Source organism: Diaphorina citri, unplaced genomic scaffold (genome assembly GCF_000475195.1).
Source record: "Diaphorina citri unplaced genomic scaffold, Diaci psyllid genome assembly version 1.1 scaffold832, whole genome shotgun sequence".
Classification (NCBI taxonomy): domain Eukaryota; kingdom Metazoa; phylum Arthropoda; class Insecta; order Hemiptera; family Psyllidae; genus Diaphorina; species Diaphorina citri.
Window position 1 is genome coordinate 37,765 of NW_007378264.1, and position 24,308 is coordinate 62,072.

Sequence of the window (24,308 nt, forward strand, 5' to 3'; positions counted from 1 at the left end):
TTCAATTTGACAGACAAGACCACTATAATTTGAAGATTGAGTTTTTTTCCAATTGCAGAGCTTTTAATTTAATTTGATTCCCAAATGTTTCCCTGCTTTTTTTTCCAGATTAAAAGGATTCAAGTGATGCAGAGAGAACGGCAGAAACAAATTAAGGCAGGTGAGAGACCCAAAGGCAAAGAATACATGGAACCTCCTGCATTGAACTCATATGGTGGTACATTCTTTGGAACACATTGGTAGGTCCAGGCAAGTGTATAGATATTTTATGGAATTTCCACAAGAAAGTTTGATTACAATGGTAAAGCATTATAAAAATAATAATACATTTACCAATGTAACTGTAGTTAATTAATGAAGTTGTTTTAAAATCTAAACTAGGAGTGTTACAAATGTTGGAATTAATGAAACATTTGACTGTTAGGTCATCTTCCCCCTTAATTTAAGTAGGGATTATTTGTGTCTTCAGAACCAGTTTTGTAGGTATTGTGGACCTGGTTGTACAGGTCCATTTTAAAGTGCCAATATCTGAGCATACCTACTCAATGCTCAGAGACTGTCAGTGTTTTATGCCAGTGTGACGTGAGATGTGACATAAGGGCAGGAATTTCATCAAATAGAACCACAGCTTTAGATGAGATTGTCCTTTTCTCCTTAGGACCACATTTTCCCAACCATTCCCAATTAACTTGAACAGGAGGAAAAATTGTACAATAGTACCTAGACCTTCAAAATACAACAGAAAAAATAAAAACAAATTGGTGTCTTATATTTTATATGAAATTCTTTCTTTTCTTTTTTCTCTTTTTTTATAGACTTTATTAATTACAATTTTTTAATTTTATTAAACGAAATTACAAAACCAGGGAAAGTTGTATGTAAATCAGCAAGGAACTTTCTGGTTCTTAGATTTATTTTCTAGGAACTTTCTGGTTCTTAGATTTATTTTCTAGGAATTTTTTAGTTCTTCTCTTTCTTCATACTAATCTATCTTTCTTCATACTAATCTATCTTTCTTCATACTGCAGGTTATACCTAGACCTTCAAAATACAACAGAAAAAATAAAAACAAATTGGTTTCTTATATTTTATATGAAATTCTTTCTTTTCTTTTTTCTCTTTTTTTTATAGACTTTATTAATTACAATTTTTTTAATTTTATTAAACGAAATTACAAAACCAGGGAAAGTTGTATGTAAATCAGCAAGGAACTTTCTGGTTCTTAGATTTATTTTCTAGGAACTTTCTGGTTCTTAGATTTATTTTCTAGGAATTTTTTAGTTCTTAGATTTATTTTGAAAGTGGCAATGAGTTTGTTCATGACAAGGTTTCCAGTTAGATTTTCGAAGCAAATATGCATGAGGAATGAAAAGCAACATGCATTCTGGCTGAAATCTCGAGTTTTCGTGTTAAAACACACGAGAACTGCTGATTGTTGTTGTCATGTAAACAAGATCTCCGAAAAGTATGCTAAGAAAGTTTACTACATAGGAATCCTGGCATACAAGGTGATAAAAGGGAGTATGTTTCCTTCTATGAGGTGACAAATTTATAGCATTAGGACAAATTATATCTTATACTATAAAGTATCTTACTAATGTGCTTACCGGTTTAAACAATTGGTTGATTTTCATCAGTGTTCCAAACTGTACTGATTCATCTGAGAAGAGAAATTTCACTTGAGTTTTAATAAGTCCACACAGTGAGCAGTACTCATTATGAAGAGACATACTTCACTCCAAAACTTATGTGAATCTCTTGTCAGTACCTAGTTTTGGTTATTAATCATGAATGTTAGGATCTGAAATTCCTTTACAGCAGTCTACTTAGTTAAAGTAGAGCTATACTCATTATTTAGATAAAAAGTTCAAAGAAAATCTGAAAAATTCACTTAATGATGATGATGATGAACAGAGGTTTTTGTATAGCAGTCATACTGGCTTATAGTGATGAACATAGTGTCTTAAAGATTGCTGACTGCTGATGGCAGGGGGTTGTATTCTCCTAGAACCTTATTAGAGAAGGTAGGGTGAGCCAACCTAGTTTAGTTCAGAAGGTACCCGTACTGACCGCCCATGGTAAACATTATTCATCTGAACAGGTAAAGTTCGTTCCCTTTCTCCTTTTCTGAATTCCTTCTCTCGATTTTAGGACAATTGAACAGGTTTTTGTATAGCAGTCATACTGGCTTATAGTGATGAACATAGTGTCTTAAAGATTGCTGACTGCTGATGGCAGGGGGTTGTATTCAGGAGCAGGTTGTTGCAAGAACGAGCAGTTGATCAGGCAGCCAGGTAGTACAGAGGCAAATAAAATATAAAATTGGCAATGGAAGTCAAACTTATGTACTCTACTGATAACAGACTACAATTTCTGAGCCCTTCGTCTTCGTCCTTCTTTCAGGTCTTCAGGATTTTTTAATTTTGAATCAAATCAATCAAACAATTTCAAATTTTCCCTCACAAAATTGTTTTGATTTTTTGAAAATTTTTGTAATCGGCAGGTGCGCTCCTACATCTATGGTGCGCTCATGACCGTCTCAGGTCAGGGTGTGGTTATGTACCGGGTTGAGATAGGCCAATCCCGTCCTTTCTTGGCGTGCGGAAAATGATGTGGTAACACAGAGTTTTTGAATCAAATCAATCAAACTCAAACAATTTCAAATTTTCCCTCACAAAATTGTTTTGATTTTTTGAAAATTTTGTAATCGGCAGGTGCGCTCATGACCGTCTCAGGTCAGGGTGTGGTTATGTACCGGGTTGAGACAGGCCAATCCCGTCCTTTCTTGGCGTGCGGAAAATGATGTGGTAACTTAACACAGAAGTTGACGAGTGCAATGTTGCCAGATTGTATTCAATAGTCCTAAACTAAAATGGACGCGGCACACAAGGGATCAAGAAAAGACCGCCTTAACATATAATACCTAAATAGAGTAAGGAGAGTACAGTACCCGCATGAACAATGGCAGTCTTATCGTCCTTTCTTAGTTTCGGGAAGAATAAACCAGTTCTTTAATAGTCCTAAACTAAAATGGACGCGGCACACAAGGGATCAAGAAAAGACCGCCTTAACATTATAATAAATAGAGTAAGGAGAGTACAGTACCCGCATGAACAATGGCAGTCTTATCGTCCTTTCTTAGTTTCGGGAAGAATAAACCACTTCTTGATGGATCACTGGAGTTAAGCTACATTTCACGTGGTTAGTATCCGGATGGTTGAACATCTCGACTTCTAGACGATTGCGTGCGGCTGGCTTTTCCCAGCCACACTCAGACTGATGGTTATAGGAGGTGGGTAGCAGAGCACCAAAAATGGGAAAGTCTTTTTGATCCGTCATAAAATTTGTGCTTCAAAGAGGTCCCACTAATGAGTTATATTGAAATACAAACCCAAAAATTTAATTTAAAAACATCCATTTTCATCCCCAGGTTGTCAGGGTTCCAAAAGTTTTCGAACGCTCTGTAGACTGTTATAGTGATGTTGAACTCTGATGAAATAAAGACATCTGAATTCTTATTATTACCTTACTCTCCATTTTTTCTTTCTTTCGTTCGTGCGTACGTACGTAGGTATAGGTATTCTTACCTGTACAATGTATACTCGTCCAGTGTGTATGCAGCGAGGATTTCTGATTAAAGGATTTCTGATTACATAGGAATTGTTTGATGCTCTTATCATGCACTAGCATGTGTCGTCTCAGATGACCCTTATGATTGAAAACTCGGGCACACACATCACACTGGTGACTTTTCCCTTTGCTGTCTCTACTTTGCTTTCCAACAGAATGGTTGGAGCTATTTGCAGAATAATTGCTGTCTTTGGCTTTCTTTTCATAGTTGTTTGAGCTAGCAGAGTAATCCTTGGTGAATTTAAAATTCAGAGAACACCCTGTATTTGATTTGGATCTATCATTGCTTTGGGTGATTTGGTAAGCATGACTGTCAGTTCATGTCCATCAAACTCATGCAAACATTTTTACGGGTAAGCAATCAAATAGGTACCTACCTATCAAAAGAGATGATTTCTGTTTGAGAAGTCTGTGTCTATGAAACTTTGTAATCAACTAGACATAGATGACGTAGTTTCCCTTGAAAATGTCTATAAATATAAAGTAGACAAAACTCCGAGTCGGGATAAAACCAACTAGTAAGGCATCATCAAATCTCAAGTCATTCCAGAAATGGGTCGACTGTGAACAAAGCCTCTCCACCATGTTCTATCTTTGAACTTTTCTTCGTTAATTACAGAGTTTGGATCCAATTATTTTCTGCCATATTCAGAAACTGAAACACGCCGGGTGGCCGGGCCAAGGAAATTCTGAAAACTCAAATTGCAAAATAGTAAAGACTAAAGATTAACGGACATAATCATTAGGATCAGGATTCTTTATCCCTCTCTCAGTGACCTCTTTGTCTTCTCCCTTCTATTTCCAGATGAAACATTCTTGAAGGTATTCTATTTTCATCTAGTCTTCTCATATGTCCGTACCATCGTAATCTTGATCTCTCAATCCTCTCCTGTACTTTTTCTACACCCACTATTCTTCTTGAATCCTTGTTTCTTACTCTATCTCCCCTTGTTTTCCCAATCATACTTTGTACAAAGTGCATTTCAGCAGCTTGGAGTCTACTCTCATCCTTCCTGTCCATAACCCACGTCTCTGCAGCATAAGTGATATTTGAAAGAAAAAAAAAAAAAAAAAAATATGTTGTGAAGAGCGCTCTCTTACATTTCAGAGGTACCTCTCTCAGTTCATGTCCATCAAACTCATGCAAACATTTTTACGGGTAAGCAATCAAATAGGTACCTACCTATCAAAAGAGGTGATTTCTGTTCGAGAAGTCTGTGTCTATGAAACTTTGTAATCGACTAGACATAGATGACGTAGTTTCCCTTGAAAATGTCTTTAAAGTAGACAAAACTCCGAGTCAGGATAAAACCAACTAGTAAGGCATCAACAAATCTCAAGTCATTCCAGGATCCAGAAATGGGTTGACTGTGAACAAAGCCTCTCCACCATGTTCTATCTTTGACCTTTTCTTCGTTAATTACAGAGTTTGGATCCAAACCTCTTTTTTCAATTTATAAAGTAGACAAAACTCAGAGTCAGGATAAAACCAACTAGTAAGGCATCATCAAATCTCAAGTCATTCCAGGATCCAGAAATGGTTCGACTGTGAACAAAGCCTCTCCACCATGTTCTATCTTTGACCTTTTCTTCGTTAATTACAGAGTTTGGATCCAAACCTCTTTTTTCAATCCTTACTTTTATACCCCATGCTTGTTTCCAGGTTGATCGTGTCATATTCTGTCTTTTCCTACCCGAGGATGTCAACATCTACCAACATCTCATGCAAGTGTACTTCCCCGTCTCATAACTTCCATTCTCAGTTCATGCGAAGTAGAGGAAGCATTGTGGAGAAAATTTTGTTATGTTCAAGAGGTTGTAGACTTGGTGTAAAGAATCGTATGTAGAGCAATGTGCTACAGGTGCGTTTATTTACTCTCTCATTTCTTAAATCCAATTATTCATTCATGCGAAGTAGAAGAAGCATTGTATGAGCCGAGAGGGCCGAGTCCAGGGGATTAATGAGGATGATGAAGTCGTTCTAAAACACTTTTTACATTTATTTTCATCTCTGTGTCCACACGTAGTCGATCGACAAGGTGAATATATGCCAGCCTAGTTAGCTTGGGGGGTAGTGCGTCTTATGTAGAGCAATGTGCTACAGGTGCGTTTATTTACTCTCTCATTTCTTAAATCCAATTATTCATTCATGCGAAGTAGAGGAAGCATTGTATGATGAGGACCGAGTCCAGGGGATTAATGAGGATGATGAAGTCGTTCTAAAACACTTTGTACATTTATTTTCATCTCTGTGTCCACACGTAGTCGATCGACAAGGTGAATATATGCCAGCCTAGTTAGCTTGGGGGGTAGTGCGTCTGCCTTGTAAGCGCTAGGTCGCGGGCTCAATCCCCGCCCGGGGCGGATTTTATCCTGAACGGATAAGCTTCGTTCTTGAAACGGCTGGCTTTCTCCTAGCCTTTCTGTCTTCCTTCTCTCTTCACTTTCGGGACGATAAGACCTTAGCAGTTACAGTTCCCTCTATTTTTTTTTTTTTTTTAATCTATGTTGTCGAGGCAGTGTGGACGGTTTTCATCGACGGTCGTCGACTATGTGTGTACACAGCTTAACATACGGACCAACAAAGAACATAATTTACAGATGTACACGGCAAAATTGTCATAAACGTAAGCATGCAAAATCTTTGTCTTGAAAAAAACTAGCCCATCTTTAAAATAAATCTTTTACAGTGTTGTACATTAGAAGCCCTCCCCAGAGCAAGACTCCCCTAGACATCTAGGTAAAATCAATTACATTTCATAAAGATGGTGTATTACAGTGGCGATTCCTGGCCCTTCCAACTGGGGGTTCAAACATAACAAACAAACATACCTGCCTCGGTGGTGTAGTGGTCAAGGCGCTCGACTGGTAAACAGGAGGGTGTGGGTTCAATCCCAGCCGAGGTATGGAATTTTATCCTCAATATAATTTGAGAATTTGACCACAATAATAGTAGTAGCCTACTGCTGGAGTAAAGGGACTTATCAGTCCTATGCGAGCAGTAAAAATAAGCACTATTATTATCATATAGGTAGGTACCTACGTAGGTAGTGTTTACATAAAGCGGAACTTTGAGCAGGGATGTTTGGTATGTGGAGATCATACTATTCATATTATTCTTCTCGATCGAAATAAATGTGCCAGCCTACTTAGCTTAGTTGGTAGTGCGTCTGCCTTGTAAGCGCTAGGCCGCGGGTTCGATTCCCGCCCAGGGCGGATTTTATCCTGATGGGATAATGTTCGTTCTCGGAAACGGCTGGCTTTCTCCTATCCTGTCTTCCTTCTCTCTTCGAATTCGGGACGATAAGACCATAGCAGTTACAGTTCACTCTGTCAAACCCCTTAAAAAAAATGTACATGTACGAAAAAGTAACTACTTGAATAAGTGCATGATAAAAAAAAATGGAATGAAAATATCTAAATTTGAAAATAGGTATAAGTACCTAAGCTGATATTGAAAAATAGTGATAACAAAATGCGTAGATAGGTACCTATTCGATCTATTTGAGCCCCTAACCCAAATCCCTATGGTAATAAGCCCACAGCGCGTCGTACGATATTGGTAGATGACGTCATCACAGGAGTACAGTGTTGTCGCTAGGTATGATATCGGCGGGCTTGAGACTCTCATGTTCCGAGAGCTGTATCTCACGATCTAGTGAACGCATTTTCTTCGTTATAGTCTCAATATTTTTTTTAATTTTCATAGTTTTTTCTGAGATAATAAAAAAAAATCATGAGAATCACCAATTTCGTTCAGGACAGTCACACTACTTTCACGTCACGTGAATCATGAACGAGATTACCTACAATATTATGTGGGAAAACTTTGAACTACATCTTTTCGACTCCCCATGACTTCTACTGACGTGATGTGACTCCTTATAAGTTTGTAAATAAGGACTCCTTAGTTCGTCGCCTGACTTTGCTGATATCGGTACAAACTTTTACCTTCACCTCCTTACCTCACTTGACATCTTGAATCTTTATCTTTTCCACCGGACACTCTGAGATACCTCTTCCTCTTCTTCTCCACCACATCCTTGTCCTCCTCTTCCTCTTTCATCTCCTTCCCTTCCATTTTCACCTCCCTTTCTTCCTTCTCCAGCGCCTTAGGTTTCTTCTCCACTCTCTCATCATTCACCTTCGTCTTCTCCTCTGTTCCTCCACCATCGCCTCCTTCTTTTTTACCTGTTGTGTGTTTGTTTACTGGATGACTGATTTGACCGTAGTGGAGGTGAAGTTTTAGAAGGTGAAAGAGAAGGAGGAACTGAATACTGTAGGAAGAAGGAGAAGGAAAATTTGGAGAAAAACGAATAGAAAAGGAGATCTGAGGGAGAAAGAGGAAGAGGAAAAAAGGAAGAGAAGTAAGAAATGTACTATACGTCTAGAAGAAGAAGAAGAAGAAGAAGAAGAAGAAGAAGAAGAAGGAAGAAGAAGGAAGAAGAGGAGGAAACAAATGGAGTAGAAGGAATTTGAGAAGGGGGGGTAGAAAGAGGAAGAGAGAAAAAAAGAGAAGTTTTAGGAAGAGGAGGTGGAGAAGATGAATGGATGGGTTTAATGGTAACTGTAAAGTACCATAGCGGATGTGAATGTGGAAGATGGATGTGGTATAACAGAGGGACGTAAAAAAAGAGTATTTATTTTATTCTGGGTATAACCTAATGGTTTTATGATGGATGTGAAGTTAAATATTTTCAATGGAAAATTTTGCTATTTTAGCAAATTTGGTAGAATTTCAGTTTTTATTGTACATAAAGTTCAAACATGAAAATTCTGGCTCTCAAGGTCGATTCCTGCTGTCCACCAAATTCACAATTCTTTGCAATGTTCAAGAGGTCAATGTAGAAATCACTGAAGAATTCGCCTTCTTTTTGGCTTCGGCCAAAAAATTGTACTTTTCATGACTTACATTTGCCTTTGGAGTCAACTCTTCTTTGAGTTTCTTGTCAGGAAGTGGGTGATGGACAAAATTATTGCTGTTTAGTTTGTGACTATGTGTTGCATAATAGACACATTGCACCTTTTCTTCCTCTTCCCACACTTTCATTTTTGAAATGCAAACATGTCCAACCTTGATTTGCCCTTTCTTGTTGGATCGATTAGTTTTCCTAACATTGTGGGAAGTACCATCACCATCATGCTGACAATAATAATGTTTCGTCTTACTACTGGTTTGACCTTTTTTTTTGTAAATAGAGAAAAGGTCTTCTGTTGTTCCTCCTCTTTCCATAAATTGAACTCTTCAATTGAGGTGAACTCTTTTTCAAAGGGATCACGGCGAATGAGATTGTTGTAGTGTTTTTTTAGCAAGGGATGGTCGGATGAAAGATTTGGTGCTTCTCGTGTCAACCAATACGCGAAGATTGGGGTCGGATATGGTGAAATATGGAAGCTTGTTTTTTTGATTTGTTAAGTTCATCAGTGTAATTAGATTGAATAAGGCACTTATTCGTTGTTTTTTAACACCTGACACCATGTAATTGTCGCTCAATAACTCAGACACTTTTTTTTTATAAAAAAAAATCAAGTTTTAATGCAGTGTTTTTAAAGGTTTTTAGGGAGCTTTTGTAGCTTTGTTCGTAAATTAGACTGCGCCAAAAATGTTGGAAGCTTGTTTTTTTGATTTGTTAAGTTCATCAGTGTAATTAGATTGGATAAGGCACTTATTCGTTGTTTTTTAACACCTGACACCATTGCATTGTCGCTCAATAACTCAGACACTTTTTTTTATAAAAAAATTAAGTTTTAATGCAGTGTTTTTAAAGGTTTTTAGGGAACTTTTTTGTAGCTTTGTTCGTAAATTAGACTGCGCCAAAAATGAGTTGGAAGACTCGAAATGTGTTTTTAAAAAAGATTTTTTTTTTTTAATGCCGAATTTCGGACTTTTTATTTTGAAAATTAATTATTACAATATTTGAAAAACTTAAAAATATGTTACTGAGTACACCAGTGCTCGATGCAAGGAGAACTGACTTGGATCAGGATAAAGAATAGTAGCTAAGATGGAAACTGCTGACTGATCTTAATTATTTAACAATGTAACCAGTTTTGGGTACATAACTTATATACCTAAAGGAGATAAAAATATATAAAGGATTTTGTTTGTTGTAGCCATTATTTTGTTGGCTGTTGTTATTATTGTTATTTTGTTTCTCCGTTTGACTGATCTTGATGTCCAAACACTGGAGGCACGTATTTTTTCGAGTGCGAGTTCGAATTGTTAGGTTTATTATTTTGATTATGTTTATTAAAAGAATTCACTGAACTACTTCCGTTCGCGCTTGCGTATTTTGTTTCCATTAATTATTGTTGAAACGATTCTAATTGTTGGACTGGTTGTTGCTTCCACTGTTGTTTCCGTTTGTCTGATTTTGATGTCTAAACACTGGAGGCACGTATTTGTTCGAGTGCGAGTTCGAATTGTTAGGTTTATTATTTTGATTATGTTTATTAAAAGAATTCACTGAACTACGTTATTTTGTTTCCATTGATTATTGTTGAAACGATTCTGGTTGCTGGACTGGTTGTTGCTTCCACTGTTGTTTCCGTTTGACTGATTTTGATGTCTAAACACTGGACTGGAGGCACGTATTTGTTCGAGTGCGAGTTCGAATTGTTAGGTTTATTATTTTGATTATGTTTATTAAAAGAATTCACTGAACTACTTCCGTTCGCGCTTGCGTCAATCTGAAATTCATTTGTCAACACGTTTAGTGCTTCATTCATGCTCTTTGGATCTTTAGTCCGCATGAGGGAACCAAGAGGTTCTTCTAGGAAGGTTCGAAGGACCTTTTAGGAAGGTTCGAAGTCCTAACTTTGAAACGTACTCGTTCACGTTTGGCGTATGATCAAGAGGATGCGTAGCTAAATAGCTCGCATGGAGATTGATATCCTGTTATATTTTCGCGTGAAAGGCGAAAGCGGATTCGTTGTGCTGTTTCATGTTGCACAGCTCGATTGTAAGGGTGTAACAGTCCCTTTTATCCCCGTAGGTGTCGATCAATGCTTTCTTTAACTTAATAGCTCGCATGGAGATTGATATGCTATTGTATTTTCGCGTGAAAGGCGAAAGCGGATTCATTGTGCTGTTTCATGTTGCACAGCTCGATTGTAAGGGTGTAACAGTCCCTTTTATCCCCGTAGGTGTCGATCAATGCTTTCTTTAACTCATCCCAAGAATTTGTGGAGAATGAGCTAATATTTAATTAAGCATCATCCCCTTTGATTTTAGCTTTTAACGAATTTATTAAGGAGAAGTTTTGAAAACTTGCTGCGTTTTGATTGTCCCAAAAATAGGCAACAACCTTGGATCTTTAGTACGCATGAGGGAACCAAGAGGTTCTTTTAGGAAGGTTCGAAGGACCTTTTAGGAAGGTTCGAAGTCCTAACTTTGAAACGTACTCGTTCACGTTTGGCGTATGATCAAGAGGATGCGTAGCTAAATAGCTCGCATGGAGATTGATATGCTGTTGTATTTTCGCGTGAAAGGCGAAAGCGGATTCATTGTGCTGTTTCATGTTGCACAGCTCGATTGTAAGGGTGTAACAGTCCCTTTTATCCCCGTAGGTGTCGATCAATGCTTTCTTTAACTCATCCCAAGAATTTGTGGAGAATGAGCTAATATTCAATTTAGCATCCCCTTTGATTTTTGCTTTTAACGAATTTATTAAGGAGAAGTTTTGAAAACTTGCTGCGTTTTGATTGTCCCAAAAATAGGCAACAATCTTGTCGCATACTGAAATGTATTCTGGAAGAAGTGCCACTTCTCCAGAACATTCCGGTACCATCTTAAGATGCTCATTTTTCAGCTTTGGAGGAGCCATTGTTTTGTTTGGTCTCAAAGAGACATGGAGCGGTCCATTGGGAGATCGTGACTGACTGACTGGAGAGAGAGCGAGAGGTAGACCGCAGCGCAGGTGCAATTTTAGCAATTCATTGTAGACATATTATAACAGTTAGAACAATAATAGTAGCATTCCCTTTGATTTTTGCTTTTAACGAATTTATGAGAAGTTTTGAAAACTTGCTGCGTTTTGATTGTCCCAAAAATAGGCAACAACCTTGTCGCATACTGAAATGTATTCTGGAAGAAGTGCCACTTCTCCAGAACATTCCGGTACCATCTTAAGATGCTCATTTTTCAGCTCTGGAGGAGCCATTGTTTTGTTTGGTCTCAAAGAGATTTGAGATAATAAATCAGCAAGAGAATTATCTAATTCCGGATTGTTTGAATATTCTTGACCGAAACAAAGGTCAATAGTAGTCGTTTTCGAATCAGAATCCGTCTTGATAGCAAAATTCCAATCCTATCGTAGGGGAAGGGTGGGCAAAACGGACACCTTAAGGGAAATTGATTTTTGTATTTTTTATAGCATACGTTTTTGAATCCTTTGAGGTTTCATATGGTAGCACATTAACATTTCTTTCATGTGGTAGCACTTGCTCACGTCTAAACATTCCATTTCCGTCATAAAATCACGCCATCCTGATTACCAGGCTAGAAATCAAATGGGAGCCTTTTTTCGAGTTTTACAGAATAAAATGGAAAACACCAACAGGTAAAATTCCCGATTTTTTTCCCCATAATTTCAGATGTGATACATACAGTTGGTCCAGTAGGTGAAAAGCCAGCTCTGCTGAAGTCAGCATATCAGAGATCACTGGAAGTAATGAAGCAAAACAACTTAAGATCCATTGTAAGTTTATAAACTACTTGGTATATTTCCTCCCAAAGATTAACCAAGGAAACTGTATGTTTGATGGAGAAAACTGTAACTAGTGTAACTACTAAATTCTTATCATCCCGAAAGCAAAGGAAGGAAGAAGGAAGAAGACATGGTTAGAACCCAGCCGTTCCGAGAAAGAGCCCTATCTGTCTGGAGTAAAAGCCGCCCTGGGCGGAAATCAAACCCGCAACCTAGTGCTCACAAGGCAGACGTACTACCCTAAGCTAATTACACTGGCTGACTCTTAAGTTTCTGATGTTGTTTTATTTTTTGTTCTCAGGCATTCCCCTGTATTTCCACCGGGGTTTATGGTAAGTTTGATATTATTTATTTTATTTTTTCGTTGTCAAAAGTACGAAATTTTGAGCATTTAACTGTTTGCCTCCCAAAGCGAAACTACTCATTTGAGGGAGCTAATGATGAAAGAATGGGCATTCACTAAACAAACTTGTACATGTACGTGTACATGAGATACGCATTGTCTTCTTCTTCTTCTTCTTCTTCTTCCTAGCCTTTTGCAATTTAAATAGGGTCGGCGTTTCTTGTCAGTCTCTTCCAGGCAGCCCTATTGTCTAGCCTTTTGCAATTTAAATAGGGTCGGCGTTTCTTGTCAGTCTCTTCCAGGCAGCCCTATTGTGTACTTCATGTTTGTCCTGATGAATTTTTCTCACCCAGGTCTTGATTCACACAATCTTTCCTCCTTTTCTTCGGTCTACCTCGCCCTTTTCTCCCTCTCACTTCTATCAACTCTTTTCCCTATGTGGCTCTCATCTACACAGGGAAAAGAGTTGAGAGAATGGAGATGAGGGAGAGAAAAGGGCGAGGTAGGCCGATAATATGAATTGTACGTAGTGCGAAATAAATTTCAATCCAGTCCTGTTCTGTATTGTTCATTACAGGATATCCTCAAAGGAAGGCAGCAGAAGTGGCGTTACAGACTGTGCATGACTTTCTCAAGGAACATTCTGATTCGGTAAGTTTGGGCGTGTAATAGAGTTAGTTACAGAGGGGAAACATTTAAGAAAAAAGCATTTTATTGCTACTATGTATTTTAGTCTTGGAACTTGAAGCCAAAACGAAGTTTTTTTTTTCCAGTAGGTACGAATTTCTTTGTGGTAAAGCAGAGCCTCTTACAACTTTTCTGGATATCACAGCATTTCAGCATTATTAAGAGTGCCTCCTTTGCAATCAATTTCCATATTTCAATTATCTTTTTACATTGGTAATGCCGTCACTGGTCGCTACTCGATTAAAGTAGCTACTCAATTGTCCTCACGAGACTGAGTGCACCCCGAACTCCAAGCACAGAGTCGGATAAAACTTCGACCTCGCCGGAAATCGAACCCGGAACCTCCGGCGTGCAAGCTCAGTGATACCCATTCGGCCACGGAGGTTGCTTTGTCAATATGAATTACTAGCTGAATTCCGTCGCTTCGCTCCGGAATCCCGCTAGTTCATCCCGAGGCATGGCCAAACTTGTGGAAAAGGCATGGCCGTTGATTTATTTCGATAGTAAAATTTCAAAATGAAATTGAAAAGATTGATAATAAAATACAACCATGGTCGAGGATTGAGGAAAAAGAGGGAAGGTAGAAGGAAGAAAGCCGGTTATGCTTAGGTGAATAGTTCTAAAATTGAAAGACACTTGTAGTTTTGTTCTAAAATAAAAACATGAATATTTTAACACTGTCCGTTGGCCATGGTGTTTGAGAATTCTGAACCAAATTTCTAGGTACCTTCATACTTTATTTATTTACGGATTGGACCACTTGGGGCCGATGTTCCTGAAAGCAACACTTTGCACTCCACACTAAGCATTGTAATAGTTAGGTATACGTCTATTATCAAAAGTACGAAATTTTGAGCATTTAACTGTTTGCCTCTCAAAGCGAAACTACTCATTTGAGGGAGCTAATGATGAAAGAATGGGCATTCACTAAACTTGTACATGTACGTGTACATGAGATACGCATTGTCTTCTTCTTCTTCTTCTTCTTCTTCTTCTTCCTAGCCTTTTCTTAATTAAATAGGGTCGGCGTTTCTTGTCAGTCTCTTCCAGGCAGTTCTATTGTGTATCTCATGTCCTGATGAGTTTTTCTCACCCAGATCTTGATTCACACAATCTTTCCACCTTTTCTTCGGTCTACCTCGCCCTTTTCTCCCTCTCACTTCCATCAACTCTTTTCCCTATGTGGCTCTCATCTACACAGGGAAAAGAGTTGAGAGAATGGAGATGAGGGGGGAGAAAAGGGCGAGGTAGGCCGATAATATGAAATTGTACGTAGTGCGAAATAAATTTCAATCCAGTCCTGTTCTGTATTGTTCATTACAGGATATCCTCAAAGGAAGGCAGCAGAAGTGTCAAAAAGTTCTTATCAGCGCATCGGCGGATTCGGCGGTTTTGTTGAATTTTTCAAGTATTTCAAATTTAAATTTTCCTTTCTAACCTCCATTTTGTCCTCAGCTTCCTTGGGGTTTCTGTCAGGTTTACATTGAGATTCAAAATCATTGGAACTATTAGGAACATAGGACTGTGCAGCATTGCTATTGTCAGTTTTATCACTGCTGATGAACTGAGTCTGAACATCGACCGTATTGTTGATGACTTGAGAGAATTTTCTGAACGAGCATTGTGGACAATGGACATTGTTTTTGTCCTGAAGGAATGTACCAATGTGCTATTGTCAGTTTTATCACTGCTGATGAACTGAGTCTGAACATCGACCGTATTGTTGATGACTTGAGATATTTTGTCCTCAGCTTCCTTGGGGTTTCTGTCAGGTTTACATTGAGATTCAAAATCATTGGAACTATTAGGAGCATAGGACTGTGCAGCATTACTATTGTCAGTTTTATCACTGCTGATGAACTGAGTCTGAACATCAACCGTATTGTTGATGACTTGAGAGAATTTTCTGAACGAGCATTGTGGACAATGGACATTGTTTTTGTCCTGAAGGAATGTACCAATGTCATCTTGGTGACCACACTGCTCACACTCACACAATACAGTTCCTGCAATACACAGCAACTAGTTGTTCAGTGAACTGTAGGAGTAGGATTCAATCAGAAAAAGAGCCCTTATGACATTCCCAATATTCTCATAGGGCCCATCCTCAACTCACTAAGTCAAGAAACAAGAACAAAATCTATTTATTATTTTTTTTTTTCTTTCTTTTTCTAAGAGGCCAAATGGTGATGTACAATGGAGGGGAATGCTTCAATTTTTTGGACTCTGGCCTACAGTAAGAGTAAGAAAGCAGAATGAAACAACCTAAATTTGGCCCTGCTGTAACTTACCTAGCCCATGAGTGACTTGATGCTTTCTTTTTCTAAGAGGCCAAATGGTGATGTACAATGGAGGGGAATGCTTCAATTTTTTGGAGTCTGGCCTACAGTAAGAGTAAGAAAGCAGAATGAAACAACCTAAATTTGGCCCTGCTGTAACTTACCTAGCCCATGAGTGACTTGATGTAGTGATATTAGTTGAGACATACACAGTCCAGTTTTACACACATCACACTGGATATGTTTGACCACATTGATTTTGATAAGTACTGGCTCCGAGTCACTGGTGATTCCTGTTGTGTGACATAAGTTCAATCCTAGATCATGCTTGTGATCTGTTTGCTGTAAGAAACAATTATTTATTTTTACTGCCCAATATTTGGGTTGCTCATTGACATAGTATACTGAATCAGACAAGATGCTATACAATACACAATGAATAATTATTCAGATATGTTTAGTGTATCTACCTATTTTGAGTTGTTTGTTGCAGATCAAATTTTTGCAAGTAAATAGAAAATTATTTATTTAAATTTATCCACCTATTTCATTACTTGCATTTTTTTCAAGGCCTAGGTAGCAACTCTATTGCAACATCATATGAAATAGGTTTAATCCAACTTCCGCCAAAGTAAATTGCTTACCAGTCCTGTGAATACTGTATTGCTGGGATTCTCTTTGTGATAAATAAATAGAAAATTATTTATTTAAATTTATCCACCTATTTCATTACTTGCATTTTTTTTTCAAGGCCTAGGTAGCAACTCTATTACAACATCATAATTATGAAATAGGTTTAATCCAACTTCCGCCAAAGTAAATTGCTTACCAGTCCTGTGAATACTGTATTGCTGGGATTCTCTTTGTGATAAAGAAATGACAACTTTTTCTGGACACTTTGAACCATTTCCCAGAACTCATAGAAATGATGGACAGAAAGTTCACAACCAGAACAGATGTACTTGGAATGGAGATGGTATTGGGACAAGCATAGAGTCTGGAAAAAAAAAAAAATATTTACATTAATAAAATACTAAAACACATATTTTATTATTCATGTTAACTGCTGTCTTATCATCCCAAAATCAAAGAAAGAAGGAGGGTAGGATAGGAGAAAGCCAGCTGTTCTATGAACAAACCTTAACTGTTTAATATACATAAATCATTCCACTCAATAAATACAAGAGCTAGAAAGAAACATTTACCCATGAACATAGAGGTTGTACAATCTGCTTGACCCTTGAGGTTAAATTATACACCTTTCTCTTCTTCTTTCTTCATACTAATCTATCTTTCTTCATACTAATCTATCTTTCTTCATACTAATCTATCTTTCTTCATACTAATCTATCTTAGGTGGAGGTGGAGGTTAGTAATTAGAGACTGGCAAACATTGTACTTCTTTTCTGCATAGAATGGGACTAGCCCGTAACTGGGGGCTTGAAGCCTCCTTACCTTTCTTGCAGCCCCCTGGGTGTTGGGTGGGGGAAGGTTATGGTTTCTGTATCGGACTAGTTTGAGACTAGTTTGTTTGGCCAAGGAGCTGTTAGTCAATGCCCAGGATTAACAAATGAACTGTCCAAGACTATTGAGTGAAATCGAAATGGTCACCAATTTTTCATACCTTTGCAGAACAATCCAAATACTCCAAATGTTTCTAAGCTGCTTAAACTTCAGGTCAATGGCCAGGATTAACAAATGAACTGTCCAAGACTATTGAGTGAAATCGAAATGTTCACCAATTTTTCATACCTTTGCAGAACAATCCAAATACTCCAAATGTTTCTAAGCTGCTTAAACTTCACATTTCTGCAATCCAGAGTTTACAGTTTATCTATTCTGAGTGTTACAGTTTCATGTAGTACCTGTCTCTTCACACCCATCTGATGAGAGAGATAAGTTAGTCAAAATGTGTAATAATAAGCCTGTATGTTTTCAGTTGATTGTGGATATTCAAAATATCCAACTGTTGTAATAATTGAAAATAATAATAAACCTGTATGTTTTCAGTTGATGGTGTGGAGAGAGATAAGTTAGTCAAAATGTGTAATAATAAGCCTGTATGTTTTCGGTTTTCAGTTTATTGTGGATATTCAAAATATCCAACTGTTGTAATAATTGAAAATAATAATAAACCTGTATGTTTTCAGTTGATGGTGCCATCCACAGACGGAGAGAGATAAGTTAGTCAAAATGTGTAATAATAAACCTGTATGTTTTCAGTTTTCAGTTGATTGTGGATATTCAAAATATCCAACTGTTGTAATAATTGAAAATAATAATAAACCTGTATGTTTTCAGTTGATGGTGCCATCCACAGAGCTGCAGGACCTCAGCTCAAGGAAGAATGTAGAACTTTGAACGGATGTGAAACTGGGGATGCTAAAATAACTGCAGGATATAACCTGCCTGCTAAACGTGAGTATACTGAAACTTTTGTCAAAGGTTTTTCAACCAAAATAAATAGTATACAGTGTGTCCACTTTTAATGTGCGCCATAGGAAAAATACATGTAAAAACAGTTTTTCTTGTCTCAAAAGTCCCCATTAACGCCAAACGTGAGTCAACTGAAACATTTGTCCAAGGTTTTTCAAACCAAAATTAATTAATTAATCAACCAAAACCAACCAAAAACGGCAGTAGACTACCACTATTATTGTTATCAAATTTTCAAATTATATTGTAGTCAAAATTCCATACCTATGCTGGAATTGAACCAACGCCATCCTGATTACCAGGCTAGAGTTCCTTTGGGAGCTTTTTTTCGAGTTTTACAGAATAAAATAAAAAAACAACAGTTAAATTCACGTTTTTTTTTATTTGACATTCTAGATGTGATACATACGGTTGGTCCAGTAGGTGAAAAGCCAGCTCTGCTGAAGTCAGCATATCAGAGATCACTGGAAGTAATGAAGCAAAACAACTTAAGATCCACTACGCCATCCTGATTACCAGGCTAGAAATCAAATGGGAGCCTTTTGAGTTTTACAGAACAAAATGGAAAACACCAACAGGTAAAATTCCCGATTTTTTCCCCCATAATTTCAGATGTGATACATACAGTTGGTCCAGTAGGTGAAAAGCCAGCTCTGCTGAAGTCAGCATATCAGAGATCACTGGAAGTAATGAAGCAAAACAACTTAAGATCCATTGTAAGTTTATAAACTGCTTGGTATACTTCCTCCCAAAGATTAACCAAGGAAACTGTATGTTTGATAGAGAAAACTGTAACTAGTGTAACTACTAAATTCTTATCAGCTAGAAGTAATGAAGCAAAACAACTTGAGATCCATTGTAAGTTTATAAACTACTTGGTATACTTCCTCCCAAAGATTAACCAAGGAAACTGTATGTTTGATAGAGAAAACTGTAACTAGTGTAACTACTAAATTCTTATCATCCCGAAAGCAAAGGAAGGAAGAAGACATGGTTAGAACCCAGCCGTTCCGAGAAAGAGCCCTATCTGTCTGGAGTAAAAGCCGCTTTGGGCGGAAATCGAACCCCCAACCTAGTGCTCACAAGGCAGACGTACCACCCTAAGCTAATTACACTGGCTGACTCTTAAGTTTCTGATGTTGTTTTATTTTTTGTTCTCAGGCATTCCCCTGTATTTCCACCGGGGAACCCGCAACCTAGTGCTCACAAGGCAGACGTACTACCCTAAGCTAATTACACTGGCTACTTACTTACTTTCCGTGTCCGGAAACAAACTTGAACATCAGATCTTATTTCCAGAAATTGGCAACGTGGATGGCTTTTGGGTTTGCTTGCATGAGGTCTTCTTGTCTGCAAGGTTCATCTTTGCAGACTGGCTGACACTTAAGTTTCTGATGTTGTTTTATTTTTTGTTCTCAGGCATTCCCCTGTATTTCCACTGGGGTTTATGGTAAGTTTGATTTTATTTATTTTATTTTTTCATTGTCAAAAGTACGAAATTTTGAGCATTTAACTGTTTGCCTCCGATAATATGAATTGTACGTAGTGCGAAATAAATTTCAATCCAATCCTGTTCTGTATTATTCATTACAGGATATCCTCAAAGGAAGGCAGCAGAAGTGGCGTTACAGACTGTGCATGACTTTCTCAAGGAACATTCTGATTCGGTAAGATGTCATCTTGGTGACCACACTGCTCACACTCACACAGTACAGTTCCTGCAATACACAGCAACTAGTTGTTCAGTGAACTGTAGGAGTATAGGTATCTTAAGGCTAAAAAATTGAGAAATCATATTCCTTATTCTTGTAATTATATCATCAAGCTGTGAACCCAGCCATATTCATTATTCAATAATGTAATTTTCCTTTCAGCCACTCGTGTTGTTGCATGTAATACCTCCACTACCATCTTACACATTGGTCAACTCTCTTCAGCTTGGAAAAAGTAAGATTATCAGTTTGTATGACTTTATTCTTCTCTCCTGCGTTATACAGTTGTGCTTTAGTCTTTTTATTCTGAAGCTACCCACTACAAGCCGGTGGTCACTTTGTAGGGAGACACTGGGTATGACTTTGACGTTTATTAGCCACTTCTTTATACTATCAGATATTATGATGTAATCAATAAGGGTCTTTGTTCTTCCATCCCAAAAACATGGTAGGTATCTTAAGGCTAAAAAATTGAGAAATCATATTCCTTATTCTTGTAATAATTATATCATCAAGCTGTGAACCCAGCCATATCCATATTCATTATTCAATAATGTAATTTTTCTTTCAGCCACTCGTGTTGTTGCATGTAATACCTCCACTACCATCTTACACATTGGTCAACTCTCTTCAGCTTGGAAAAAGTAAGATTAGAGTAGGATTCAATCAGAAAAAGAGCCCTTATGACATTCCAAATATTCTCATAGGGCTCATCATCAACTCACTAAGTCAAGAAACAAGACCAAAATCTATTTATTCATTTTTTTTTTTTTTTTTTTTTCTCCTAAGAGGCCAAATGGTGATGTACAATGGAGGGGAATAAGTAAGATTCAAACCCCATATGTTTACACATCCACAACTTTTCAATGCATGTGCATTGTAAGCACTAGGCTGTGGGTTTGATTCCTGCCTGGGGTAAATTTTATCCTGATTGGGTGTCTGGATAATGTAGATACATTCTTGGAATAGCTGACTTTCTCCTATCCTGTCTTCCTTCTCTCTTCTTATATTTCAGAATGATAAGACCTTAGCAGCTACAGTTCCCTCTAACTCTAAAAAAAAGAAAAAAAATGAAAATTGAAAATGTCAAAGAATAAAAGAACATATTACTATGAGACTAAAATTGGGTATTAAGAGAATTGTTTATCCTACCCAAATTGGACTATCCAGAAATGGGGTGAGAAAAACGTCTTAAACTATATGACTCTTCTTGGACCTGAACCACCAACCTCCAGATACAAAATTTCTAGTTGATACTTAGTAGGTACATACCTAGAAAATCTAAAAAGACTTGCAAATTTTAAAATGTTAAAAAAAAGGAAGAAAAAATGTATGATATCCCCCCGAAAAAACTGTCCTGTAACAAATGAGAAGCCAAGTTCGAACTAAGTACGACTTGGAAGAAAAAAAGTCCCACGCTCCTTAAGATGAGAACCTAAAATTACCACAAATAATGTTATGAATGATTGTAGATTTAAAACTTACGCTCAATACATTGGTGAAATCGGGGTTAAGCTGATGGTTTCCTCTCAGTTGAGAATGAAGAGGGTCTCAGCTTCACCACAAATACATAATTCATTTGGGTATTGTGATTTCAGATTTAAAACTTACGCTCAATATATTGGTGAAGCGAGAACCTTTGCTTTAACTTTACTGTGAGGTAAGTTTAAATATAAATACAACCTTCTCCACGGCACATTTTCACAGGGATCGCCCTGTCAGACTCGCCGGCATATTGGTGAAAACGGGATTAAGCTGGTACTTGTCTTTCAGTTCTGACTAAAGAGGCTCTGAGATTTACCACAAATAACTCATGTACCTAGGTATTATGATTCTAACTTACGCTCAATATATTGGTGAAATCGGGGTTAAGCTGGTACTTATCTCTCAGTTCTGACTAAAGAAGCTCTGAAATTTACCACAAATAACTCATGTACCTAGGTATTATGATTCTAACTTACGCTCAATATATTGGTGAAATCGGGGTTAAGCTGGTACTTACATTGGTGAAATCGGGGTTGAGCTGGTACTTGTCTCTCAGTTCTGACTAAAGAGGCTCTGAGATTTACCACAAATAACTCATGTACCAAGGTATTATGATTCTAACTTACGCTCAATATATTGGTGAAAACGGGATTAAGCTGGTACTTGTCTTTCAGTTCTGACTAAAGAAGCTCTGAAATTTACCATAAATAACTCATGTACCTAGGTATTATGATTCTAACTTACGCTCAATATATTGGTGAAATCGGGGTTGAGCTGGTACTTGTCTCTCAGTTCTGACTAAAGAGGCTCTGAGATTTACCACAAATAATTCATGTACCTAGGTATTATGATTCTAACTTACGCTCAATATATTGGTGAAATCGACCCCTATAGTTGGCAGGGTGGTCCTTTTTACAATTTGCACAAGTGGCGCGAACAGTTTTGGGTTTAACACAACTGGTGGTTAGAGATCTCTAAGCTGTACGGGTAACACGGGCAGAGATGACTGGAGTGATGAGATGAGAGATTTGGATACTCGTAGAGGTAGAAGATTGGGATCCGGCATAAACCTATAATCCTGTGAATAGAATAGAATAGAATAGGAAATAGAACATACCTCGTTTATACTGCAGAATTTAAATGAGATTGTTTTCACTACACACCAGAATTTAAATGAGAGTGTTCCCACTACACACGACACAATTTTTTCCCGAACGACAAGTAGGAACGGGGTTTAAGATGTAAACTCAAACATGTTTTTACACGCATACTAACTTCAAAACTGTAAACTCAAAGATGTTTTAACATGTATACTAGGTTCAAAAGTGTCAAACTCAAAGATGATCATATTATGAAGAGGGAACGGGAAAGATGTTTTAACACGTATAGACTATACTAGGTTCAAAAGTGTCAAACTCAAAGATGATCATATTATGAAGTGGGAACGAGAAAGATGTTTTAACACGCATACTAGGTTCAAGCAAGACTCCCCTAGACATCTAGATTTTAGACCAAAATGTTCAAAAAATTTCCCCTGCGGCGCTGTTATATTCTATATATTGTTATTATATTCTAAAAAAATGCTTGTTCACTTATAGTAAATACCTATTAAGCCAGATCAAAGAGAAATGGCTGTAGTAGTCTTGAGGTCATTATCTTTTGGCCTGCGGCGCAGTTATTTCATGGTGCAAATCGAGGACTCTAGACCTTACCCTAGTCGGATGAAAAAAGATTGAAGAAATTTAAACTAAAATGTCAAAGAATAAATGACCATATTACTATGAGACTGTAAAATTGGGTACCTATTAAGAGAATTGTTTATCCTACCCAAATTGGACTATCCAGAAAAAAATGTCTTAAACTATATGACTCTTCTTGGACCTGAACCACCAACCTCCAGATACAAAATTTCTAGTTGATACTTAGTAGGTACATACCTAGTTAACAGCTGAGTAGCTTTTGGAAAAATGGTATGGGTTAGATTAGTTGGGTAATTTGTTGTACTGTAAAAATGGTTGATATTGAGTAAAGAACGTGAATAATTTGAAACTCCCGAGTTAAAACCACAGGCAATCCTAAATTAAAACCTGACACTGTTCCTCCCATTAATATTGAGCTCATTATTTCTTTACAGACAACCAGGTCACTATGAGTACCAAGAGTAACTGTTGGAAAATGGTATTGAATAGATTAGTTGGGTAATTTGTTGTACTGTAAAAATGGTTGATATTGAGTAAAGAATGTGAATAATTTGAAACTCCCGAGTTAAAAGCACAGGCAAAATCCTAAATTAAAACCTGACACTGTTCCTCCCATTAATATTGAGCTCATTATTTCTTTACAGACAACCAGGTCACTATGAGTACCAAGAAGGGAGCTGCTACATTATCAGATGTTCCAACTTGGTTTGAATACTTCCAGAAAGAGAAAGCCTCCATTTCGGGAAAAAGTAAGCACCAAGTGAACAATTCCAAGCTCTTGCTTGTATTACTTTCTATTGCAACAATTTCTTGATCCACATGAGTGGCTCCAAAAATGGCTTTGTGGGTTTTTTATTTTCCCAACTCCAGAAAAACCCCATAATAAAATAAAAATCAGTATTTTTTCAAGGATTCACTTTTCAAGTTTTCATTAGTGCTTTTTTTTTTTATCACTTTTGGTTTTCTAATATGTATTGTTAAAGCCCAAGATACGTATGCCTTATATTAATTTGAACTTTCATCTGTCATGTTTTCTCACACAGGTGGAGATTCTCCCAAGATTGAGTTGGACCCCAAAGCAAAAGATTTCTGCCACAAGGTTTCACTTTGGCAAGGTGACATTACAGCTTTGGGTATCGATGCCATTGTCAATGCTGCCAATAATGCTTTGCTGGGCGGAGGTGGAGGTTAGTAATTAGAGACTAGTTTGTTTGGCCAAGGAGCTGTTGGTCAATGCCCAGGATTAACAAATGAACTGTCCAAGACTGTTGAGTGAAATCGAAATGGTCACCAATTTTTCATACCTTTGCAGAACAATCCAAATACTC

At 37.4% G+C, this 24,308-nt stretch overlaps 5 protein-coding genes across 8 annotated transcripts in view; 3 read left to right on the top strand and 2 right to left on the bottom strand.

Moving 5' to 3' along the window:
- The window catches only part of LOC103512374, a 28,316-nt gene that overhangs the window by 1,042 nt on the left and 2,966 nt on the right, over positions 1-24,308 (top strand). Inside the window, exon 3 of one of the 2 annotated variants that reach the window (XR_003392389.1) lies at positions 109-301. Coding sequence is in view for 1 of the 2 variants with exons in the window: in XM_008477135.3 (XP_008475357.1) it covers positions 109-243 (135 nt within the window). In the remaining variant the exon portion in view is untranslated. Of the gene's footprint in view, positions 1-108; positions 784-24,308 lie in introns of those variants that run through there. The other variant, XM_008477135.3, reaches the window with a different exon arrangement.
- Positions 5,291-24,193, top strand: LOC108252779 (O-acetyl-ADP-ribose deacetylase MACROD1-like). 3 transcript variants are annotated; one of them, XM_026825872.1, is made up of 4 exons: positions 5,291-5,492; positions 19,958-20,030; positions 23,625-23,729; positions 24,024-24,193. In XM_026825872.1, exons 3-4 carry the CDS (start codon positions 23,639-23,641, stop codon positions 24,170-24,172), a joined length of 240 nt encoding a protein of 79 aa, XP_026681673.1. In that variant the 5' UTR covers positions 5,291-5,492; positions 19,958-20,030; positions 23,625-23,638; the 3' UTR covers positions 24,173-24,193. The 3 variants fall into 3 exon arrangements, with proteins under 3 accessions (XP_026681673.1, XP_017300883.1, XP_026681674.1); XM_017445394.2 differs by lacking the exons at positions 5,291-5,492; positions 19,958-20,030 and adding exons at positions 20,054-20,150; positions 20,367-20,439 and having other exon boundaries at positions 24,024-24,192; XM_026825873.1 differs by lacking the exons at positions 5,291-5,492; positions 19,958-20,030 and adding an exon at positions 20,863-20,972.
- On the bottom strand, positions 10,112-11,599 carry LOC113468745. Its single transcript, XM_026825870.1, has 2 exons — positions 11,185-11,599; positions 10,112-10,610 (listed from the first exon to the last, which is right to left on the bottom strand). Exons 1-2 carry the CDS (start codon positions 11,454-11,456, stop codon positions 10,529-10,531), a joined length of 354 nt encoding a protein of 117 aa, XP_026681671.1. The 5' UTR covers positions 11,457-11,599; the 3' UTR covers positions 10,112-10,528.
- On the bottom strand, positions 11,637-16,968 carry LOC108252778. Its single transcript, XM_026825864.1, has 6 exons — positions 16,951-16,968; positions 16,477-16,644; positions 15,812-15,989; positions 15,085-15,374; positions 14,807-15,016; positions 11,637-11,939 (listed from the first exon to the last, which is right to left on the bottom strand). Exons 1-6 carry the CDS (start codon positions 16,966-16,968, stop codon positions 11,637-11,639), a joined length of 1,167 nt encoding a protein of 388 aa, XP_026681665.1.
- Positions 16,973-21,443, top strand: LOC103512381 (macro domain-containing protein RSc0334-like; the record flags this gene model as incomplete). The annotated part of the gene is given in 7 exon segments (XM_017445393.2): positions 16,973-17,015; positions 17,949-18,065; positions 18,696-18,799; positions 19,503-19,533; positions 19,677-19,828; positions 20,367-20,439; positions 21,394-21,443. Coding segments are annotated over 7 exon segments (570 nt in total), but the record flags the coding sequence as incomplete, so codon positions are not given.

Excerpts from the sequence above, each read along its gene's own strand:
- LOC113468745 (XM_026825870.1), bottom strand. The coding sequence starts at position 11,456 with ATGGCTCCTCCAAAGCTGAAAAATGAGCATCTTAAGATGGTACCGGAA. Across the intron at positions 10,611-11,184 it reads GACACCTACGGGGATAAAAG|GGACTGTTACACCCTTACAA; the intron begins GGACTGTTACAC and ends CGGGGATAAAAG.
- LOC108252778 (XM_026825864.1), bottom strand. Across the intron at positions 15,990-16,476 it reads ATACAGTATTCACAGGACTG|CAAACAGATCACAAGCATGA; the intron begins GTAAGCAATTTA and ends TGTTTCTTACAG. Across the intron at positions 15,017-15,084 it reads CTCAAGTCATCAACAATACG|GACAAAAACAATGTCCATTG; the intron begins GTCGATGTTCAG and ends ACATTCCTTCAG.
- LOC108252779 (XM_026825872.1), top strand. The coding sequence starts at position 23,639 with ATGAGTACCAAGAAGGGAGCTGCTACATTATCAGATGTTCCAACTTGG. Across the intron at positions 23,730-24,023 it reads AGCCTCCATTTCGGGAAAAA|GTGGAGATTCTCCCAAGATT; the intron begins GTAAGCACCAAG and ends TTTCTCACACAG.